This window comes from Triturus cristatus, chromosome 3_2 (genome assembly GCF_964204655.1).
Source record: "Triturus cristatus chromosome 3_2, aTriCri1.1, whole genome shotgun sequence".
NCBI classification, from domain to species: domain Eukaryota; kingdom Metazoa; phylum Chordata; class Amphibia; order Caudata; family Salamandridae; genus Triturus; species Triturus cristatus.
Window position 1 is genome coordinate 606,132,088 of NC_140584.1, and position 19,338 is coordinate 606,151,425.

Genomic DNA, 19,338 nt, shown 5'->3' on the forward strand with positions numbered 1-19,338 from the left:
TGCAAAAGACTCACTCATAAAAAATAAATGATAGAAAAATGCTATTTATAACAATCTGTTTAAAAATTATTCAAGGTCATCAGGGCAAGACTCTATGCAGAAGATAGCTGGCTCTGTCAGGGGGCCCCCTGAAAGGCGGGGCCCTGGGTCAGAGCCCACTTTGCCTATGCCTTAAAACATCTCTGCACCTGAGAGATGTACAGAAATATGGAGCAGGCAAAGGCGTTTAGATGCGCGAAAGAGACTAGGAACTGCGAGCTGTGGTAACTACTTTGGAATAGGGAGAGGGTGAAAACATGAGGGTAGGACAAGAGATATCTTGATTGTTGAAAAGATGAGACCATATATGTTGACGGCAGGGAGAGCGCGTTTGGTGACCTAACGGCTAGATTGGTCAACCTTGAAGTTGGGGAACCAGGTTCGAATCTCGGCAGGGACACTCAACATCCTATGATATTGGGCAAATCACTTAATCACAAATCCCTCTGCCTACCAAAATGGATATGTCCATTTGTAACAACTGTTGCTCATATAGAGCCTCCAATACCTCCCGGTCGAGTTTGCGCTAAATTACACTCCCCCCCCCCCCCCCACCAAAAAAAAAGACGAGATATTGTTGAAGGGGGTTGGTAATTGTTGGGTGATTTGAGCAGGGGCATATGACTATTGGATGGTTGAAGAGCGGGGTGGTGGGTTGTTGGATGGTTGGGGAGAGGGTGAGATACTGTTGGATGGTTAGAGAGAGGTAGAAGGCTGTTGGGTGCTGTGAGAGAGACAGCAAGGCAACCAGCTGTTTAATGGAAAGAGGGACGAGACATTGTGGGAGAGGAGTTGGAGGCTGTTTGACAGTGGGAGAGTGGAGCAGTGGATTGTTATATAGCTAAAGAGAGATCTTGTTGCAAGGTTGAAGAGAGGCATGAGGTTAGTAAGTGGTTGGAGTGTGCACTGAGATGTTGCATAGTTTCGTGAAGGGGATAAATGACAGTTTTATGATTAGAGGGAGGGGGTGAGATGACTGGAGATATGTATAAGGCTGGTAGGTGGTTGGAGAGTGGGGTCACTCACTGTTGTGTGGACTGGTGAATTCTTAAAGGGATGGTGGGTGGGGTGATAAATTGGTACATAAATAGAGCGATGGTAAGATTATTGAATGCTTACGGAGAGGCAATAGGGGGGTGCCAGAGAGCCGTGTTTCAAGATGGTAGTATGATTCCGGCGCTCCGCTGGCCCATACTTTCATAGCAGCCTTCTGCGTGGTGTTCTGCGGCAAAACCAGTCCTGCATTTGAAGGGTTAACTCTTGAGTGCCCCCAGAGTAGGCAGTCACAATGCAGATGACCCAATTTGCCTGTTAACCTGGGAATTGTGCTTCTGGTAATTGGCACATTCAGAGTACCCAGAGCATTTAAGCTACACAAGATTCCACCTGTGGAGATTAACAGGCGACTAAGGACTGGGAAACTACTGTGGTGCTAGGGGACACCTCTCAGGCATGACCGGTTGCTGCCGCAATTACCTAGCCTGGGACATGACACACATGCACTGTGTGAGCCCAACATCAGAATGAGTCGACAGGCCAATATAGCCATGTGTGGAAACAGAGGCCTGTGTTCAAGTGCTGCCTGGTACTAGTGTAAGGATAAACATGGGCAAGACGGACCATAAGCTGTCCAAATTATGATTCGTCAAGAGGTAGGCTGAACCCTGGACCGAGGACCACCAATCACCTGTTTGGGAGGAGGTGAACAGTGACATGACAGCTGTGCTGCAAGACATGAATGAAAGTCTGCGATGGATTGTAGTAAGATAGACCCAATGACTCAACAAATGGACTGCTTTCAGGAGAGGAGAGAGTAGACAAACATGATACACACATTACCCAAGCAGAAACTATTGTCTCAGAAATGAAAGGCTCACGACGCCAATTGACTGAGACCTGATCACTGATTGTCCGTGAGCTGAAGGAGGTATGTGCCAGAACTAAAGACCTAGAGGGATGATCCAGCTGCAATAATAGTCGTATAATAAGGGTAGCAAACGCAACCAATATCACCAACATGGAACAGTTTGTAGAGCTCTTCCTAGAATCTCTCTTTGAATGCAACGTTTTTTTAGTGTTTTCATAGTGCTCATCATTTTCGGGGTCCCAAACCTCGACCAGGCCAAAATCCACACACTATCATAATGAAGCTGCTAAACTACAGGGTTAGGCATCATATCTTCTGACTTAATTGAATCACCCCTGATCTCACCTTCTCAAATGCTCCAATGTCTTTTATTTGGATTTTATGCCACTGGTGCAGAAGGCACGTAGGTTGTTTGTGGCAGTCAAAACAATTCTCTGTGAAAAAGCTGTGAATTACTCTATATTAGTCCCAGTACGTCTACGCATTGAATGAAATAAAAAAAAATAATTCTTTATGCAGCTTGAGGTGACCATGGAGTTCATCGACCTACCTCTCCAATAGAGGGGCGGCTCTGGATCCTCGGTTGGGAACCTCGGCTTCCTCTAAAGGAGGCACTGCCTATAGAGACTACAATTTGAGTGATAATGAGTGAATGGGGAGATATTCAGTTTTTAACTCTACATTTGTTTCCTTCCTATATATTTGTGTAGCAGATATGCTTTGGGTGCTCTAAGGTCTAGTGGGCGAGAGGGACCGCAAGGTTACCGGCGCTTCCACTTAGAGGAAGGCAATAGTGTCTCCCTGTAATAGACTGCCCTCGTGCGCTCATTGGATATCATGCTTCAAGTTTTGAACCATTGCTCTCTAATGACTTTCCTCCCAGGTTACACATGTGCTATATGGGGTACGCCAGACTACAGTATAGGGTCTTAATTGGGGTGAATACCAGCTTTCACCACTCCCCCCCATTGTGTGGCATAATTCTTTGCCTGTTTCACATCACTTGGGACTCTAATGTATTGGTAATAGCAAGGGGCGGTGTCCCAGTGCCAGCTTGTGCTCCATGACGCAGGGTTGGTGTAGGTGGGGGAGCGGGAGTTACTGATGGGTTTGTAATTTCTGTTATCGTGACCATAGTACTGACATCGAGGCATTTCTGCATGGTTATTGGAGATTGTGCCTTTAACTTGGCTACTACTGAGGCTCGCACCTGCACTGTTTGTATTGCTTCATCACAGCCACCATGGTGCAACTTATTAGCGGAGCATTGAGGGCCTAATAATCCTTACAAGACAATATTGAGATCACCCTCTTACAGGAAACTCATGCAGCCCAAAAGATTGGATCCACGTTTGCAGCTAGCTGGGGACTGCATAGTTATTTTTCATTTTACTCAGTGCATTCCAGTGGCATGGTCACGCTCATTAAAAATACCTTTGTATGTGCTTTAATGGAATAACTGATGACGAGGGCCGGATGGGGATAGTGGTTGGGATCATACATTCTCAGCCTCTATTATTGGTAAATCTCTGTGGTCCTAATGTTGATGAACCAGCCATTTTTGGTACCAATACGCTGAAGTGTGCAAGATATAGGGACTGGCCCATTGTGTTTGGTGGGGATTTCAAAACAATACTGCATGCACCCCAAGATAAGCAACCAATGATACGAGGCAGACACGCAAAGATAGAGGAAGTGCTAATGCAGATTATGCATTTATACAGTCTGACAGATGCATGGAGAACTCTCCATCACAGTGTGGCTGAATACACATTTACTCATCAGTACATGGCATCATGCATCGACATGTGGCTGGTTTCTCGGGGCCTGGTGGCTAAAATCTGTGAGGTCCATACATCTGAGCATTCGCCGGTGCACTGACTATGGAGGACCCCCTAGCACCTTTACACTTTAATACATGGTACCTAAAGGGGCCTAAATTAAGGGACCTGGTGTTCCGAGATGAGAAACATACAGCTATTTTAGAATACTTCTCTTCAAATACTCACTCATTTGCAGAGGCTGCTATCCTATGGGAGGTCTTCAAGGCCTATATGAGGGGAATACTTCTCTCCAAAGAAGCAGCCATCCTCAAGCCCCTAAGAGACACACACGATCGCCTGGAACTAAAGCTTAGGTCTCTAGAGCTGGAATATGCTGACATAGCGCTACATTACACAAGCTCCAAACCCCTCTTGAACAGGTTAGGGAGCTGGCAGAGCTAGCGAGCCTCTCTATCGTAGGAAATCAGTGCGCCTCACAGTATGGAGAGGGTACAGAGCAGGAACAACATTAGCCTTGATGGTTAAATCTTGCTAAGTCCAGACTTCCATATTATGTGTGCAGGTGGAAGCTATTTTGCGGCCCTCTGCACCTTCGGATATTTTTGTGGCATTCAAGCAGTATTATTGCAATTGATGCATGTCCAGGATGCAATGGTTCTCATGTGACATTGCGGCTTATCGCAAAGACATAGCTTTGGGCTGGTTGGAAACAGAGTTGTAGACTACTCAATTCGCCAATGACTTTGGAGGATGTTAAATACGTTATTAAGGCACTGGCTGGTGGTAAGGCCCCCAAAGGCCCCTCTCAATTAAATATATCCAGGAATTGGCACCCCAATTACTGGATGTTTATAATGAGGCTCTGTGCACGGAACAGTTCCCACCCACAATTTAGATGCCACCATTACTATTCTGTTAAAACCAGGCAAAGACCTGTCACAGTGTTTTCGTATAGACCTATATTGTTGCTTAATACAGATATTAACATTTTGGCAGAAATCCTGGTGTAACGGTTACAGCCACTTATGCAATTTCTGGTCTTGCCTGACCAATCAGGTTTCATACCTAACAGATCCACAGCCCATAATCTTCACACCCTGAAGTGTTTGTTGCACCAAGCAGATCCACACCTCTTTACCGTGGCATTGCTGCTCGACACTGAAAAGGCATTTGACACGCTCGAGTGGCCTTTTATGCTTGAGGTAAGTAGTTCTTGAAGGTGATTCCCTTACTCTATACAAACTTGAGCGCCTGGTTCAGACTCAACAAATATAACTCTGAGTGGATACCGATCACCAGATGCACACGACAGGGGTATCTGATATTCGCTACTTCTATTTACGGTTGCAGTAGAACCTCTGACATCCTTTGCCAGAGAACGACACATTCAACGGGGACTCAGAGCCGGTGACAAAGTGCTTATAGCCTCCCTGTACCCTGAAGATATAATTTTGTTTGTGCAGAGCCTGAATGTAAATCTGACTCCGATAATTATTGAAGTGATACAGTTTGGAGGCTTCTCGGGACTCCAGATTAATTGGGAGAAATCTGAGGTATTTCCCATGACGGATGCCACAGAGAGGATAGATATAGAATCTGCGTTGCGTGGGGAGCTGGCTCACAGTTAAATATTTGGCAATCCAAGTCACTCGAGACGGCTGAGAATTTGTGAGATGTAATTTCGGGGTCACTTCGACCTTGTTGAGTAGTTGGGTTGAGTGTTGGCTTCTCTTACCACTGTCCCTGCTGGAGCAGATCTCACTTAATAAAATGATTATCAGACCTAAACATCTGTATCTGTTTGCAAATATTCAGTACGCTTCACAGCAGAAATTTTTAAACAGATATGACAACGATTACTAAGACTCATGTGGGTCAATGAACAACAGCGCATACGATGGTCCGTCCTTGTGAGACTGATATCGGAAGGTGGACTGGCAGTACCAGATCCCTTTGTATATTACCTGATGGTGCAGGCTTACTATATCAAATATTGGTGGACAACATCACCGCCGCCTATGCATGCATGAATAGAGCGCACTCAGGCGCATCGCGTCCCGCTTCTTGCTCCTTAACGCCGGAAACCGCCAACTCTGCAAGATGACGTGGATGTGATAGGCTCATCATGTAGAGCCTGGTAGGAACCAGTACATGTCACACAACACAACCCCCCAAGCTCCCCATTGTTGCAGGCACACTGTAGTGCACTGCTCCCTGACGCAGGTTCATGCTGCGCACAATAACCTTCAGAAACTGGGCATAGTTGTATTGGATGACCTTTTTTCCTGATGGCTCATTTATAACCTGACAGAATATAAAAGCAAAGGTGTTGACACCCCATTAGACATTCTTCTTTATCATCGGCTGGGTTCTGCGGACAAAGCAGGCTTTCCACAGTTCCCTATGGACAGCGGGCTCTTGGTGTAGCAAAGCTGCACCCAAAACAAATTGTTGCTTATGAGACATGACGTTTTGTAATGTGCAATGGGAGTTATATAATGAAACCATACATCCTACATTTCACCATAAAGATTTTGGGGACCCACTGCCATCTTATATGTTATCGCAAGAGACGCAGGATTGAGTGAGTGGCACTGCGATGATTCCCAACGATCAGGAGGGGTCCGGACGATACTATGGTATGCATGATCGCTGATATGGACTAAAAGTGGTACTGATTAAAAAAATCTGCTTGTCTCAGTTGATACTATGTGCTTAGACCTCGGATGTCAATCTAATGTCAACAAAATGAATAACAAAGAGGCGCATCTGTCGGATGGTTGGGAGGTAGCATAAGGGATTGCTGAATAGTTGAAGAATGGAGTGAAGGATTATTGAACAATTAGAGAGAGGGGAGAGATTGCTGGCTAATTGAACAGAGAAATAAAGTTGTCAAATTATTGGAGGCGGTGGTGCTGGATTGTTGAATGGTTGGTGAGCGGGGTTATTGATTGTTGAAGAGTGGGATCAGGGATTGTAATGGGTGGAGAGTATGGTGAAGGATTGATGTACGGTTGTAGAGTGGGGCAATGGGCTGCGTTCTCGTTGGAGAGCTTGGTGATTTAGAGACAAAGGCAGTTAAATTAGAGACGGCGACTGTACTGAGTGCTAGATATTATTTGGTGTTGGGTGAGAGGGAGACAAAGACATGTTTTATGGAAGCTAGAATGGAGAAATGGGTGATCGATAAGGCTGAAAATATAGAGGAGACTGATGAGAAGAATTAGACTAGATGCATGTAGAAGGAAGATGGTGGTATAGGATGGGTAAATGCGTGGAAACTGGTTGGATGACTGTATGGATGTCTTGGTCCATTAAGGTGTCTCTTTGCTTATGAATGAGTGTGATTGTTCTTTACAATATTGGAGTTCAGAAGTGAATGGTTTTGATCAACTATGACAACTAGGCTCAGTTTCATGGCATACAGGTGCATGCACTTATTGCTGGCTGATGGTGTCCAAAGATAAGTTATTGTGGATCTCTTTCACTAAGAGCCTTGTTCGCACTCATTGTGTATGTTCCCTTCACACGTTTTCCTTCGCTTCCTTTTCAGTTGGAGTGATATATGTTAGGGGGCGAGTCCTCTCCAAACGCCATGTGGCTCTTTTGGTCTTTGCTGGCGTGTGTGCTTGGATCCAGTCATGGAGGCATGCTTCAGACACTGCGAACAGGTAGGTCTCTTGTCAGTCTCTGCTTTATTCTTATTTCTTCAACAACCTGCAGCAGTGGTAGGAAATTCAACTCACATTCGTGTCACCCCTGAGATATTGCAGACTGAAAATGTTTGAAGAGAATGCCACATCAGCATATGAAAGAAGTTACACATGGAAAAGGAGCTGGGTGGAAATATATAACAGCATCTGGCTGAGATTGAATTATCTCTGTTTAGTCTGCAATAACTATTGCCCTAACCCCAGTTCTTTAGGGAATAACTGAAAACTTTGTGGACGCCAAACCTCCACAAATCTTTTCTTCTCAAAGTCTGCTTTTCATGACCCAAACTGGTTAGTGAAGTTCTTTATGCTTCCAGCATTACTTTTGAGGAATATCTGAAATGCTGCACATCTAAAAGGAACACATATTCTCTCGAGTGAAGAACTTTCTAACTATGTACTCAATAACTGCATTCCCTGCTTGTGTCTGCCTGTGGTAGCTTCAGGGAGTTACTCCTTCTGGAATACTGCGATGCAGCACACCTTCTACCGGCACATGTAAATTATGTCCTGACATATATGTTCTCTAAATTGGGTATTTTTAATTTTCTTTATACTTCTTATAGCTAGAAAGGGAACTGTTTTTCTCTGCACTGGAATTTCCCATTAAGTCTGGAGTATATATCCGTTATTCTCAGAAAAAACGCATAGTAAGTCGTGACCATACGACCCAGATCACAAATATATGATAATAGTCCTCTGTGTACATGCAGAGATTTTATATTACTTGATACGCCAGTTTGCATAACTATTCCAGGAACATAAATGAGGTTGGCATTCAGGGTTTGACAGAGCGGGAGTCCGTTTAAATCAGGGGGCGGCCACACCAGAAACAGGAAGTTCTCCTACGTCATTTACAGGTCTGGGAACCTCTAGGTTTTCGAATGTGAAGCCTAAGCTGGCGCCCCCACTCCAAACTCTGCAGAATATATTTTTTGCTGAAAGTGCTCGCTCCACCTTGGTGTTAGCTATTTAGGTATGAATGCTCGGCCGCTCTTGTAGAGCCCTCTAGCAAAGGGAAGTTGCCACATTCTTAGCAGATGTGTGGACTGCCCTCTGGTGTCTACGGGGCCCCTTAATCTAAAGTAATTTCTTCAGAAATGAAACAGAAAACTGTGTGTGCAATACATGCGGTATAATGTGTAAAGACGGTGTGAACCGCCACTGCGGAGTCACGCATATGCCTGGCCATACCTACAGTGTTGTACACTCAGACTGTTGCCCCAACCCTCCATGCACACCTTCACTCTCCCCTGTTGTTGCATCCCCTGATGCTGTATCTCTGGTCCCCTCTGTTCACTCATGCTCCTTGTGCACTGCCCTCCATAAAACCCAGGTTGTGTTGAGTTCTGCTCTGCTCTGTAGCGGGTTTTCAGTATCTAAGTCACAGATACATGGTGAGTCAATGCTCCCTAATTTTGAATGGCCGTCACATGTCTGTTACTACACCTTCGGGGTTTATCATGACCTGTCACGTAGAAAGGGTCACATTTTGTGCCATTGTATAGAGTGGATCATGTGCATTAATCCCAGGGTAAAGTTTCACAGCAGTATTTTGGAAAGGAGGCAACAGAGTTGAGTGAGTATGTGTTGGAGATGTTGCTATGCTACATAAATTATACATTCTAAATGTTGTGCATCCCCCCAATGATTGGTAAGAAAATGCCATCTAATCCCTTCCAGTGATGAACAGTTTCCATGATTTATTTCTTGTGTGTCAACACCAGGATGCAAAAGAGCTTTATGAAGTTCAGTACAAATATCACCGAATGATTAATATCTATAAATTCTGTGACAACCAATCGAATCCTGCCCTAAACAAAAGAGGGCTTAAATAAAAAGCGTCCTTAACTAATATAGTTTTGTAATCACCGATAAAGATGTGTTCTTGATATTAATTTATGGGAGAACTTTTCTGGCGGTAAGTTTCTCCAACACTTAGGTGTTCTTTTATTGAATGTATTTTAGGCAGATTTGATTTATAATTAGTTGTTTCAAATTTTTTGATAGAATGTCATCTTCTTCTGGTATTTTTTCTTTACAAACTAGTGGATGGACAGATTTCCAAGCTCTGTTCAGTCTTCTGGACCAGGCTTGCATGTGCCCTTGATCCGTGAGTTCCCTGTTTGTCCCGCATGATTCCTGCCAGCCTACATTCCAAGTCTTCATAGAGTTCGGGATCATTAAGATATGTAAGGGCTGATGGTGTTTGCTCACCACTGAGCAAAAGTGGATTTGCTCTGAGTCAATAGAGAATCTGGCCGTGCATATGTGTAACTGATTTGTATGGTTGTTAAAAACATACTACGGTCTCCAACGTTCTGCGAGCAGAAGAGATGACAAAATGCTGGCATCTCACTGGACTAAAGGACAATGTGTTGTCTGTATTTGGTCTAAAAAACAGACTGGTAGGTGGAGAAGCAATGTAGAAGAAGAAGGTACAATGAGGAGCCAGAAGAGGCGAGGACATCCCCCATCCACAGGGTCCACCGTCAGACCTTTAAGCAGCACAATGGAGGCAGCGAGCGCTGGTCCATTGTTCACTTCCCTCTGTGCGGGGAATGCAGCAATACAGAGGCATCAAAGTTAAGAGTAGGATTATGCATAGCTTGAAGGATGGTTTGGTCATAGAACTCAGGTGCCTTTGGTTGTCTATCAGTGTTCAAGTCCTCCCCCAGGTTACCAGCAGGCTTCCCTGAAGAACCTTCTGTACTTAGTCTGACAAGCAATGTGTCTCACATTGAGAACCTTGTCGTTTCCACTCTAAAATGTCTGTGACGATGACAAGAATACATGTTTTTATCACCTTGGTTGACTAGCAAACTGCTCTCACAGTGGAAGAGTCTGCCATTTCAATACATTCAATATATGCCATTTCAAATATTTATAAGTCTAACCTCAGCACAGCGGTCACTGTAATGCATTTTCTATCCCCTTTTCCTCTCACATCCTCCTTCGTTCCCTCTTTCTCCCTCTCTGTCTCATCATTCTCCTTCCCTTTTGGGTTGGCTGAGCCTACTAGCGTGCTTTAATATGCACCACATGGCATACATTTCTCTGAGAGTGCAACACATGGGATCCACCATAAAAAGTCATCAATCACAATTTTTAATTGTGGAAAATTTTCATTTTCATTAATGGCCAATTTGTTTCTCAATTTAACCCCACTGATATACAAGCCCACTGTGATACGCATGCCCATTTTATGAACAGGGGTTTCCATGGTGGGTCATTATTTAGGAAAAAATAAATGCTGAGGGGCTCTTAGAGGAATATGATCAAAGTAGAGTTTCAAGGGTTTTATGACTGAATCCTCTGCCAGCTTCATCAACAATTTTGGAGTTTTTGCAGCTACTGTCAAGTTGCCTACTACATACTCTGCCAGTTTTCTCATCTTTTACTGCAACACAGTTATTTCAGCCAAATTGATGTAGATGCTCAGCCAGAGGACACCATCAACAGTGGTCACCATTGTTCTTTTCCACAATGACTACAGAATACTGCTTTAAACTGCTACTTACAAAGCACAATGGCACGCCAGTAAGACAGATTAGTGGTGGACGGCAGAGGTAAGACTGGTGAGGTGAGAAGCGAGTGGGACGGTTGGGGAAGTTGACAGACGATGGGGTAGGTAATATTGAATACAAAAATAAATAAAACCACTTACCTTATGCTCGTGCCTCGCCGACATCGCCTCGCCGCTCTTATCTGTACCAGCCGCCACTGAGGCAGATGTCAGAGTTTCTACCAAAGTGGAGCGAGATTACCCTAGATCAATGACTATTGTGAATTATCTAATAGAGCGATTCCTACCAGTTTTTCAAGAACCTTCTGCATGCACACAAATACTTTTGGGAAAGAAACGTGGGCCATATTACACAGGTGAACCAGAGAAACAGTCAATGCCTAAAAGAGGGGAACAGATTTTATTTAAGATGCTTATCCTCACGGAAATCGTCTGCAGTAATCAATATTTATACCCATGAGATCGGCTATTCTCTCTAAGAATCGTTGCTGGGGACATTATAGAAACATAAATTATGGGTGCTCCAATCAGGTATAGATTACAGAATTATTTACAATAGCCACATGTGGACATATTTCTGACATTTAGGGTAATTTATTAACCACAATTTTCATAAATTTGTAAAACGCAACTGATATTGCCACAAAGTACTTTGCCAAAAGCTTGATAACCACTGATAAAAACATGGGATTTGAACACTTGTGAGTTTTAGGACATCACCGTGCGCTAGGGCCCCAAGAGGAAAATAAGAAAATTAACATAGTTGAAGAAATTGCATTTTAAAAGTGGTTAATATATATGGGACTACAAACAATAATTCGTTCAATACTGTCCGTCTTTATCGAGAGGATCAGATATGTGGACCCTTGTTTTTAAACAGGCCCAGAAATTAGTTTGAGGATATTTTCATGAGGTCTTCATTAGGACTGGATTGATCCACATCAAACCACATCAATTAACTTGATACATGCAATAAAAACACGGGGCTAATACTCATGGTTTTAAAACAGCCTTTGAACAATAGTCTTGTATGCAGCAAATAGTCTTGCATGCAGCAAAAAAAATTAAAAACATGTTTACATTTAGTCAATGTACTCAAATTAGGAAGATCAAAGAAGCCAATCAAATTCTGAACCATCTAAAAACGATTATACAAATGATGCTTATTATATCTCACAAGTTGGGGCAGTAGTGTGGGTTTGGTTCTCAAGGGAGGCACATATATTTGGCCTGGCTATCCACATAGCCTTCAAAAATCGAATGAGCGCATAAATCAGTGACTTGCTTGAATCTGTTTTTAACATCCCAGATGCAACAACATTACACTCTCGGATGCCATGTTCTGACATAGTGGAAGCATCCAGTTGCGCCTGCCGATCGAGTAGGCCGGGCAAAAAATAATACATGTTCTAGGATCTCTTCAGTGGCACCACAAGCCGGGCTCCACCGACCATCCTCTCTCTGGTTTTTAACCCACTTTGCAGTAAAGGAGTGAAGGCGTAAAGTCCTGTAGCGAAATAGCAAGTATAAATGCCTAGCTAAGGTGGGGCTCTATGTCATCCAGAAAATCTTCTCCAATATAGGAGTACCTCAGCTTGCCCGGGAGTATATTAGAGAATATCTGTACTGCAAGTAGGCCGATTTAATATTGGACTTGGGTTTCGACTTTGCCAACCTGATCTCTCCCAGGGTGGCTTTCACATACCTGATCCAGGGTATGTTACAGGAGCCCACAAGACTGAGTATTTCTTGTAGGCTTTCACAATATGGATGGAACTCTAGGGTAGCCCAGATCCTCCTCCAGTAGGAAATTGGACTTAGACCTGTTTTAGTTGATAGAGCACTCACCCCAAGATCAAGTTTAAGGTGGGAGTAGGTGAGTCCTAAACGGGACACTAACCAATAGATGCATGAATCGATTCTCCACTGATTCTCAGGTAGAAGCATCTAGATGACTCCACAGCTCTGCTCCATAGGTAGCTGTCTCCAGGTGTTGGTGTTGGTATGCCTGCAGGGACAGCTGTGCAGGTCGAAACTGAGAGCTGTGTGTCAGCTTGATCATGCCTCCTAGAACTTGTTCAAATTTTAACCTGGTTTGCGTAATGTGTGCCTGCCACCACAGATGTCCGGATAATGTAATGCCCTGATAGGAAAAAGTATGGACTCTCTCAAGGGGCGCCCCTGCTCATGTCTGGTTATGTCCCGGGTTCAATATCATATACTTTGTCTTACCCACATTAACGTTTAGGCCCAATCTATCCGGAATTTATTGGAGCGATCCAGGAGCTTTTTCAGGCCCATGGGAGGCTTAGAGAGGAGAAGGGTGCCATCGGCGAACACAAGTGCTAATATCCTCATGTTCGCCAACTTTGGAGTGTCGCTATCACTCTGTTCTAAGAAACGAATAAGACCATTGATGTAGAGTGAGAATAAGATGGAGGCAAGTACGCACCTCTGCCTTACCCCTCTCCTTACAGGGACATCTCTGTCAACTCACTAGCCTGACTGCACCTGGCCTTTGCATTGCTTTTATTATGCATTCTCACAATAATATCTCATAGGTAACGAGGAAACCCCATCTCTTGCAGGACCCACCAAAGGGTCGGCCTGGGTTCTTAATCAAGAGCGGAATGGAGGTCCACAAATACGAACATACAGGCGACTGCCCCACAAGAGTGGCCACTTGCCAGTATAACATCAGGAGCCAGAATACCTGGTCAATCATGCTTGTGGCCTGCTGAACGCCCGCCTGCAAGGGGGATATAGTATCATTTTCTGCCAGCCATTTATGGAGTCTACCAAGTATAATGCTACTAAGTAGCTTTTGTGAGCTATCAAGCAGACTTATTGGTCTCTAGTTGGCTGGCATTTCACGGGAACCCTTTTTATATAAGGGAATAATTTCAGCTCCAGCCAACGTTGAAGGCAATGGTGCCCCATTCAATAAGGCGGTAAACAGAGTTGAAAAGTAGGCCCTCCATATGTAAGTCTTACTCTTAAATAGATCCCCATGGATTTTATCCAAACCCTGCACTTTAATGGATATGATGGCCTCAATGGCTAGAGATATTTCCTGGACTAAAAGTTTGTGAGCATTGTAGTCGGGACCAGGGACAGAGATGTCAATCGAGGTCTCCTCAATACTTTCTTCTGCCTCCCTTGTCCCAGAGCCCCCTCTCTTGTCAGGTCACTAGAAGCAGCAGTCAGTACTTCCGGCTGCACATACAGGCTGGAAAAGTAGGATACCCAGTCACTGGCAGAGATGTTGGTTTCGATTAACTGAACCCTTCCCTGCTGCCAGAGAACACCAGATTCCAAAAGGCATGGTGATCTTTTCGCTTGGCGGCTGCTAAGAAGCTCACCAGCCTTCCCTGCTCCCAATCCTTTTTAGCAGTGTATAGAGCCTTTTGTGAGCGCTCCTTGCTGCTTGGATCAGGGCTCTATCTTGTGTTTTTATGGATGCAACCAGATTGGTCTTGGCATTTCTGCAAAATTGGTTTAACCAGGTCAGTGGACGCTTCTTCTCAACTTTTCACCCGGCCTCAACACAGAAAAGGTTTCAAGATTTATCATACATCCCTTTGTGTATCTTGAAAATTAGACTCAGCTGTCCTCCAGGAACCCCTGTCAAGGGCAGGGACACCATCCCCTCCATTCTATCAGCCACCAAGCCATAGATCTGGCTAATGGTCTTCTGTGATTTCTCCATACTACTCCATTGGACCCTGCATCTATTGCTGGTAACTATCAGTCTTCTATATAGTGGCTCTCCTGTGATATCAAAATGGTCTTCAATATTTAAGTTAAGCTTGAGAGCCAAGGCATAATGGTCACTATCCTGGTGTGACATAACTATCATATCCTCCAGGTGTGGCCACAACTTAAGGTCCAGCAAAATATAGTAATTTAGGCTAGTAACGTTAATGCTGGTGAAAGTGTGGGACCCTGCCCTTTCAGAGCTGGTTCTACCATTACAAGTTCATAGCCCTTGGTTTAGAATAAGTGCATTAATTTTAATTGCAGTTGATGTCCATTTCTTGACTGGGAATCTCGAGGGCTGGAATTATCCATAGATCGTCTTCATCAGTCGAGAGAGAAAGAAGCTCTACACTCAATGGTTCAAATTGGCAATTAAAGTCACTCTGCATTGTTTTCCTCATATTAATTGCCATTGGGGCTAAAGGTTGATTGAGATGCTCTAAAGCAGCTGGTTCCTTGTTGCACCCAGCAGACCTGCAGTAGACATTGCAGAGATAGTAAGTTTCACCCTACAGACCTGTTAGGCAAACACAAAATATGTCTGGGGTGTAGTGTGAAGGAACAACGACTCCCTAAACTACACATGCCTTAACAACGAGATCTTAACAATGACCGCATCTATGTCAGGCATGACTTTACCACAAATGCTTTTACAACAAATTGTGTTTTAAAGGCATAATTGGGAAAGGTATATGTGTGTCACACCCCAGGCCCCCCTGCCCTGAGCCCTAAATCTTGGCCCACAGCCCTGCAATCTACCCACCCCAGCCCTAAAAACTACCTGACCATTCACCCTGAGTCCTGAAACCCGGCCCTCAACCCAAAAACCTACCCCGACCCCAGCCCCCATTCCCTGAGTCCTAAAACTGGCCCAGCCCTGAAAACTGGCCCTTTCCCCCCGCCCTGAGCCCTGAAACTCAGCTCCAGCCTTAAACCTACCTGACCTCAGCCCCTACCATGAGCCCTAAAACCAGCCCCCTTCCCTAAAAATGACCCCAACCCCACCCCACAACCCCGCCAGCCCTACTTCCCAAGCTGTGTCCCAGTCCTTCCTGACCCTATCCTTCCTGTTCCTCTCCCAGCCTTTCCTCTATGCATCTAGAGCGCTGACTGCCTTAACCACACATATGCGAGGGTAAGGCATATGCGTGCTTTTTTTTTTTTACAGAGTTTTATATAGCCCGAACTTGACCCGAAGGTATTGGGTATCTGAGCGCTTTACACTAGCACCAGGTGTGTTACATGAGGATACATTAATTTTTTTTTAAGGCACAAGGAGTTTAAGTGATTTGCCCAGAATCACAGAATGTTGTGCGTCCTTGCCGAGACTCGAACCCAATTCCCCAGATTTGAATTTGACCGCCCTAGTCGTTCAGCCAACTCCTCTCCCCAAGTTGGTGGTTAATGCAAGCGTTGCTCCTCTTGCATTGAAATGGCACATGTAGTTAAGCCAGCGTTGTAAATGCCATTTCCCTGGCTGGGAAATCCACCTGGATCTCGTTCAACCCACCTAACAGTGTTGTTCCAGATAGTTTGTCCCCCGAGGGCCTTCCCTTACCAGCTGGTACGGCTTCCTTTGAGAAGTTAACGTAGCCTACATAGTGGTGGGTTTGCAGGGACCATGTCCCTTGAAATAAACAAAAGTCAAACTGGTCGGTTAACTCACACCACTCTGAGCAACCTTGTTTGGAAGCCAGACCTGCTACATTCCATGCAACTAGCTTAGTCTGGAGCCCCAGAGCAGCACCGGTATCCCCACCCACTGCACCAATTCTTTGGTTTTGTATGGACGGGAGCAACACCCCCCTCAATACCTGCACTATAAGTTGTGGTATCAATAACAATGGAGCCCCCCTTAGTTTTCGGACTATCTTGTCTTACACTACAACCCACACTGGGTATATTGAGGCCCACATTTTTGTCAGACTGCTGCTCTACCAATGTGAAATATGATATGAGGTAATAATTTCCTCTGTTTTGGCACTGATCTTGGTTCGTGAATCCGCCCATACCCAGGGAGGCCCCGCTCTTACCCTAACATTGTTGAACTTGGTCACCCCAATTATTAGTATGGTGAGCAGTGGCCATACTTGATCCTCAGTCATCTTTAGAAAAGATGCAGCCACACACTTGATCCCACATCGTTGGAGCCTGGGAGGCTCCACTGCCTGTCATCTGACAGTCAATCAACCCCTGCCAGACTATCAAAATGGTTAAATGTTGGTATTAAAAAGGTGTCATTATACCTCCTCTGGTAAGGGCCAAGCACAGGTGGTGTAGGTGCTGTGTACACCCCTTGTATGTGACAATGAGTTTTAGGGTGTTGGCCACCGAGGAAGCGATAGAAATAGCCTAGGGGATGGGTCTCTATGTGGGTCCCTCCTGGTGGCTTACTGGTGCCACCAAGTAAAACACGATGGATCAGAGATGGTGATCTGAAATTTATGATGACGCAGTCACCATCTCTGTCCACCCTCTCTAGTCCAATCCGCACCACTCTTCTGGTATGCAAAAATTCATTGGATTGGGCAAGGGGGAAACCTCTAAACTGCACTAACCACCCCAGGGCTTTGTTGTGAAGCACATCATATGTTTCACTTAGACCTCAGGTGGGGTGCTTTGGTTAGTACTACTACATATAGACTTGATGCCGGAGGGAGAATTATAACCGGCAAGTTAGGGCTCCCCCTGGGGTTGGTAGGGTGGGGCCCTTTAACAGCATCATGTTCTTTCTTGTTGCAACCTAGGCTGCCTGGATATATAGGGGTACGGGAAATATGGCGCTCTGGACCATCCCGCCCCTGTCGTCAAGTAGGGGATTCGGCAAGTACTTTATTCTCAGAGCACAATGAATTCGGGGGGGCAGCCCCTGGGCACACAGTATGGGAAGCTCCCTAACCCTGGATCCCTGCAGGACTCTAGGCTCCCTCGCCGTTCAGTGAGTGCAATCTCTGTACTGATGACCCCGATGGTGCTGTACAACATTCTGTCAATGGAAGTGGCCTTGGCTGGGGTTGTACAAGATGAGTGGCTATCCATTGCCTTCCTCTTTCCCATCTTAGCTTTTGGTTGCTTATTGTGAGGAGTACAGTTCGACTAATCAGTTCCCCGACCCCGAAGACATATACAAAAAACAAATATATGGAAGGGATTGGCAGTCCCACGGTAGTCAACTAAGCCTGCTCTTAAATGTACTTTAGTGGCTATCCCTAATCCAATGTCTGAGTTTATAGTCCCAGAAAAAGAGGCCGCCTTTTGGTGGGAATCATGCCATGAGGGCTCCAATGGTCCCTTCCAATGGCAGGATACAGAGAGCCCAATGAGGTCATCCTGGTTATCACCTGCTGCATAAAGTGTAATAGTGCAACAGATACAGCAAGGGTACAGGGCGATCGCACCAGGCCAGGGTCTGTACATCAAAAAATAAAACAGTAGTGATTGCCTGTAAGCATAAAGAGGAAACGTTGCAAATACGAGACTTAGAGAGTAAATTGTTAGAATTAGAAAAAGAAATATCCCCAGATAGCGAGGCAGAGAAGCTTAGACAATTGGAGGTCACACGTAGGGAATTCCAGGCCTTAGCGGAGGGAGAAGCTCGCACACAAAATCTAACCACTCACCACAGATTATACGAAACCAGGGACAGAGCGGGAAGGCTACTAGCATGGTTGAGCCGGAAAGACCGAGAAACGAACTGGGTAGATCAAATTGAAGAGGAGGGACACGACATACGACGGCACCGTGATTGCTGCTGCATTCGCGAACTATTATGCCAACCTGTACTCGGCCCGCTCAACGACGGACGAGAGCAGCAAAGGCGACTATCTCACTGGGATAGACATGCCCACCTTGCAAACGGAAGACACGGAGGCCCTGGACAAAGACATTACTCCAGAATAAGTCAATGCTGCCATTGCCAAGCAGAAGTCGGGGAAAACCCCGGGGTCGAACAGACTCCCAGGGGAATTCTTCACACAAAACAGTGGTATTCTGGCCACACGCCTCCTACACCTGTTTCTAGCAGCAAAAGATGAGGGAGCGCTCCCCCAGGCCTCGGTTAAGCCACAGTTGTGGTCATACCAAAACTGGGCAAGACCCCGGATTGCTGTGGTTCGTACCGCCCAATTTTGCTCCTCAATGTCGAAACCAAGATATTGGCCTCCATACTGACCACACACCTTTTGACAGTCATAGCATCCCTGGTGCACAAGGACCAGTCGAGTTTCATGCCCAAATGCCCTACGCACTTCAATCGCCGTAGACTGGCAAACTGGCTAGACGCGACTACAGGAAGCGCGATTCCACATCTGCTATTATCACTCAACGCCGAAAAGGCATTTGATACAGTACACTGGCCCTTCATGAGACGGGTCCTCTTAAAATTGGGCTTTGGGCACAACTTCCAGGCATGGGTTGCTATCCTATGCACAAACCCCAGGGCTAGAGTATGAGTAAATGGCGTTAAATCGGCTGAGTTTCCCATCTGGCGGGAGACTAGACAGGGCTGCCCGCTGTCCCCCCTGCTTTTTTCGTTTGTTCTAGAACCCCTAGCAGGTCTGATCAGAATGCACCCAGACCTAACAGGGTTCCGGGACCCCGAGGGTTAGCTACCAGATTAACGTATCTCACTCTATCCAGATGACATTCTGT

The 19,338-nt window shown here is 45.3% G+C and overlaps 1 protein-coding gene across 1 annotated transcript in view; it reads left to right on the plus strand.

The window, feature by feature from the left end:
• The window catches only part of COL16A1 (collagen type XVI alpha 1 chain), an 871,927-nt gene that overhangs the window by 63,227 nt on the left and 789,362 nt on the right, over window positions 1-19,338 (plus strand). The window contains exon 2 of the mRNA XM_085648479.1: window positions 7,244-7,361. Coding sequence (XP_085504605.1) covers window positions 7,256-7,361 — 106 coding nt within the window. The 5' untranslated portion in view covers window positions 7,244-7,255. The remainder of the gene's footprint in view (window positions 1-7,243; window positions 7,362-19,338) is intronic.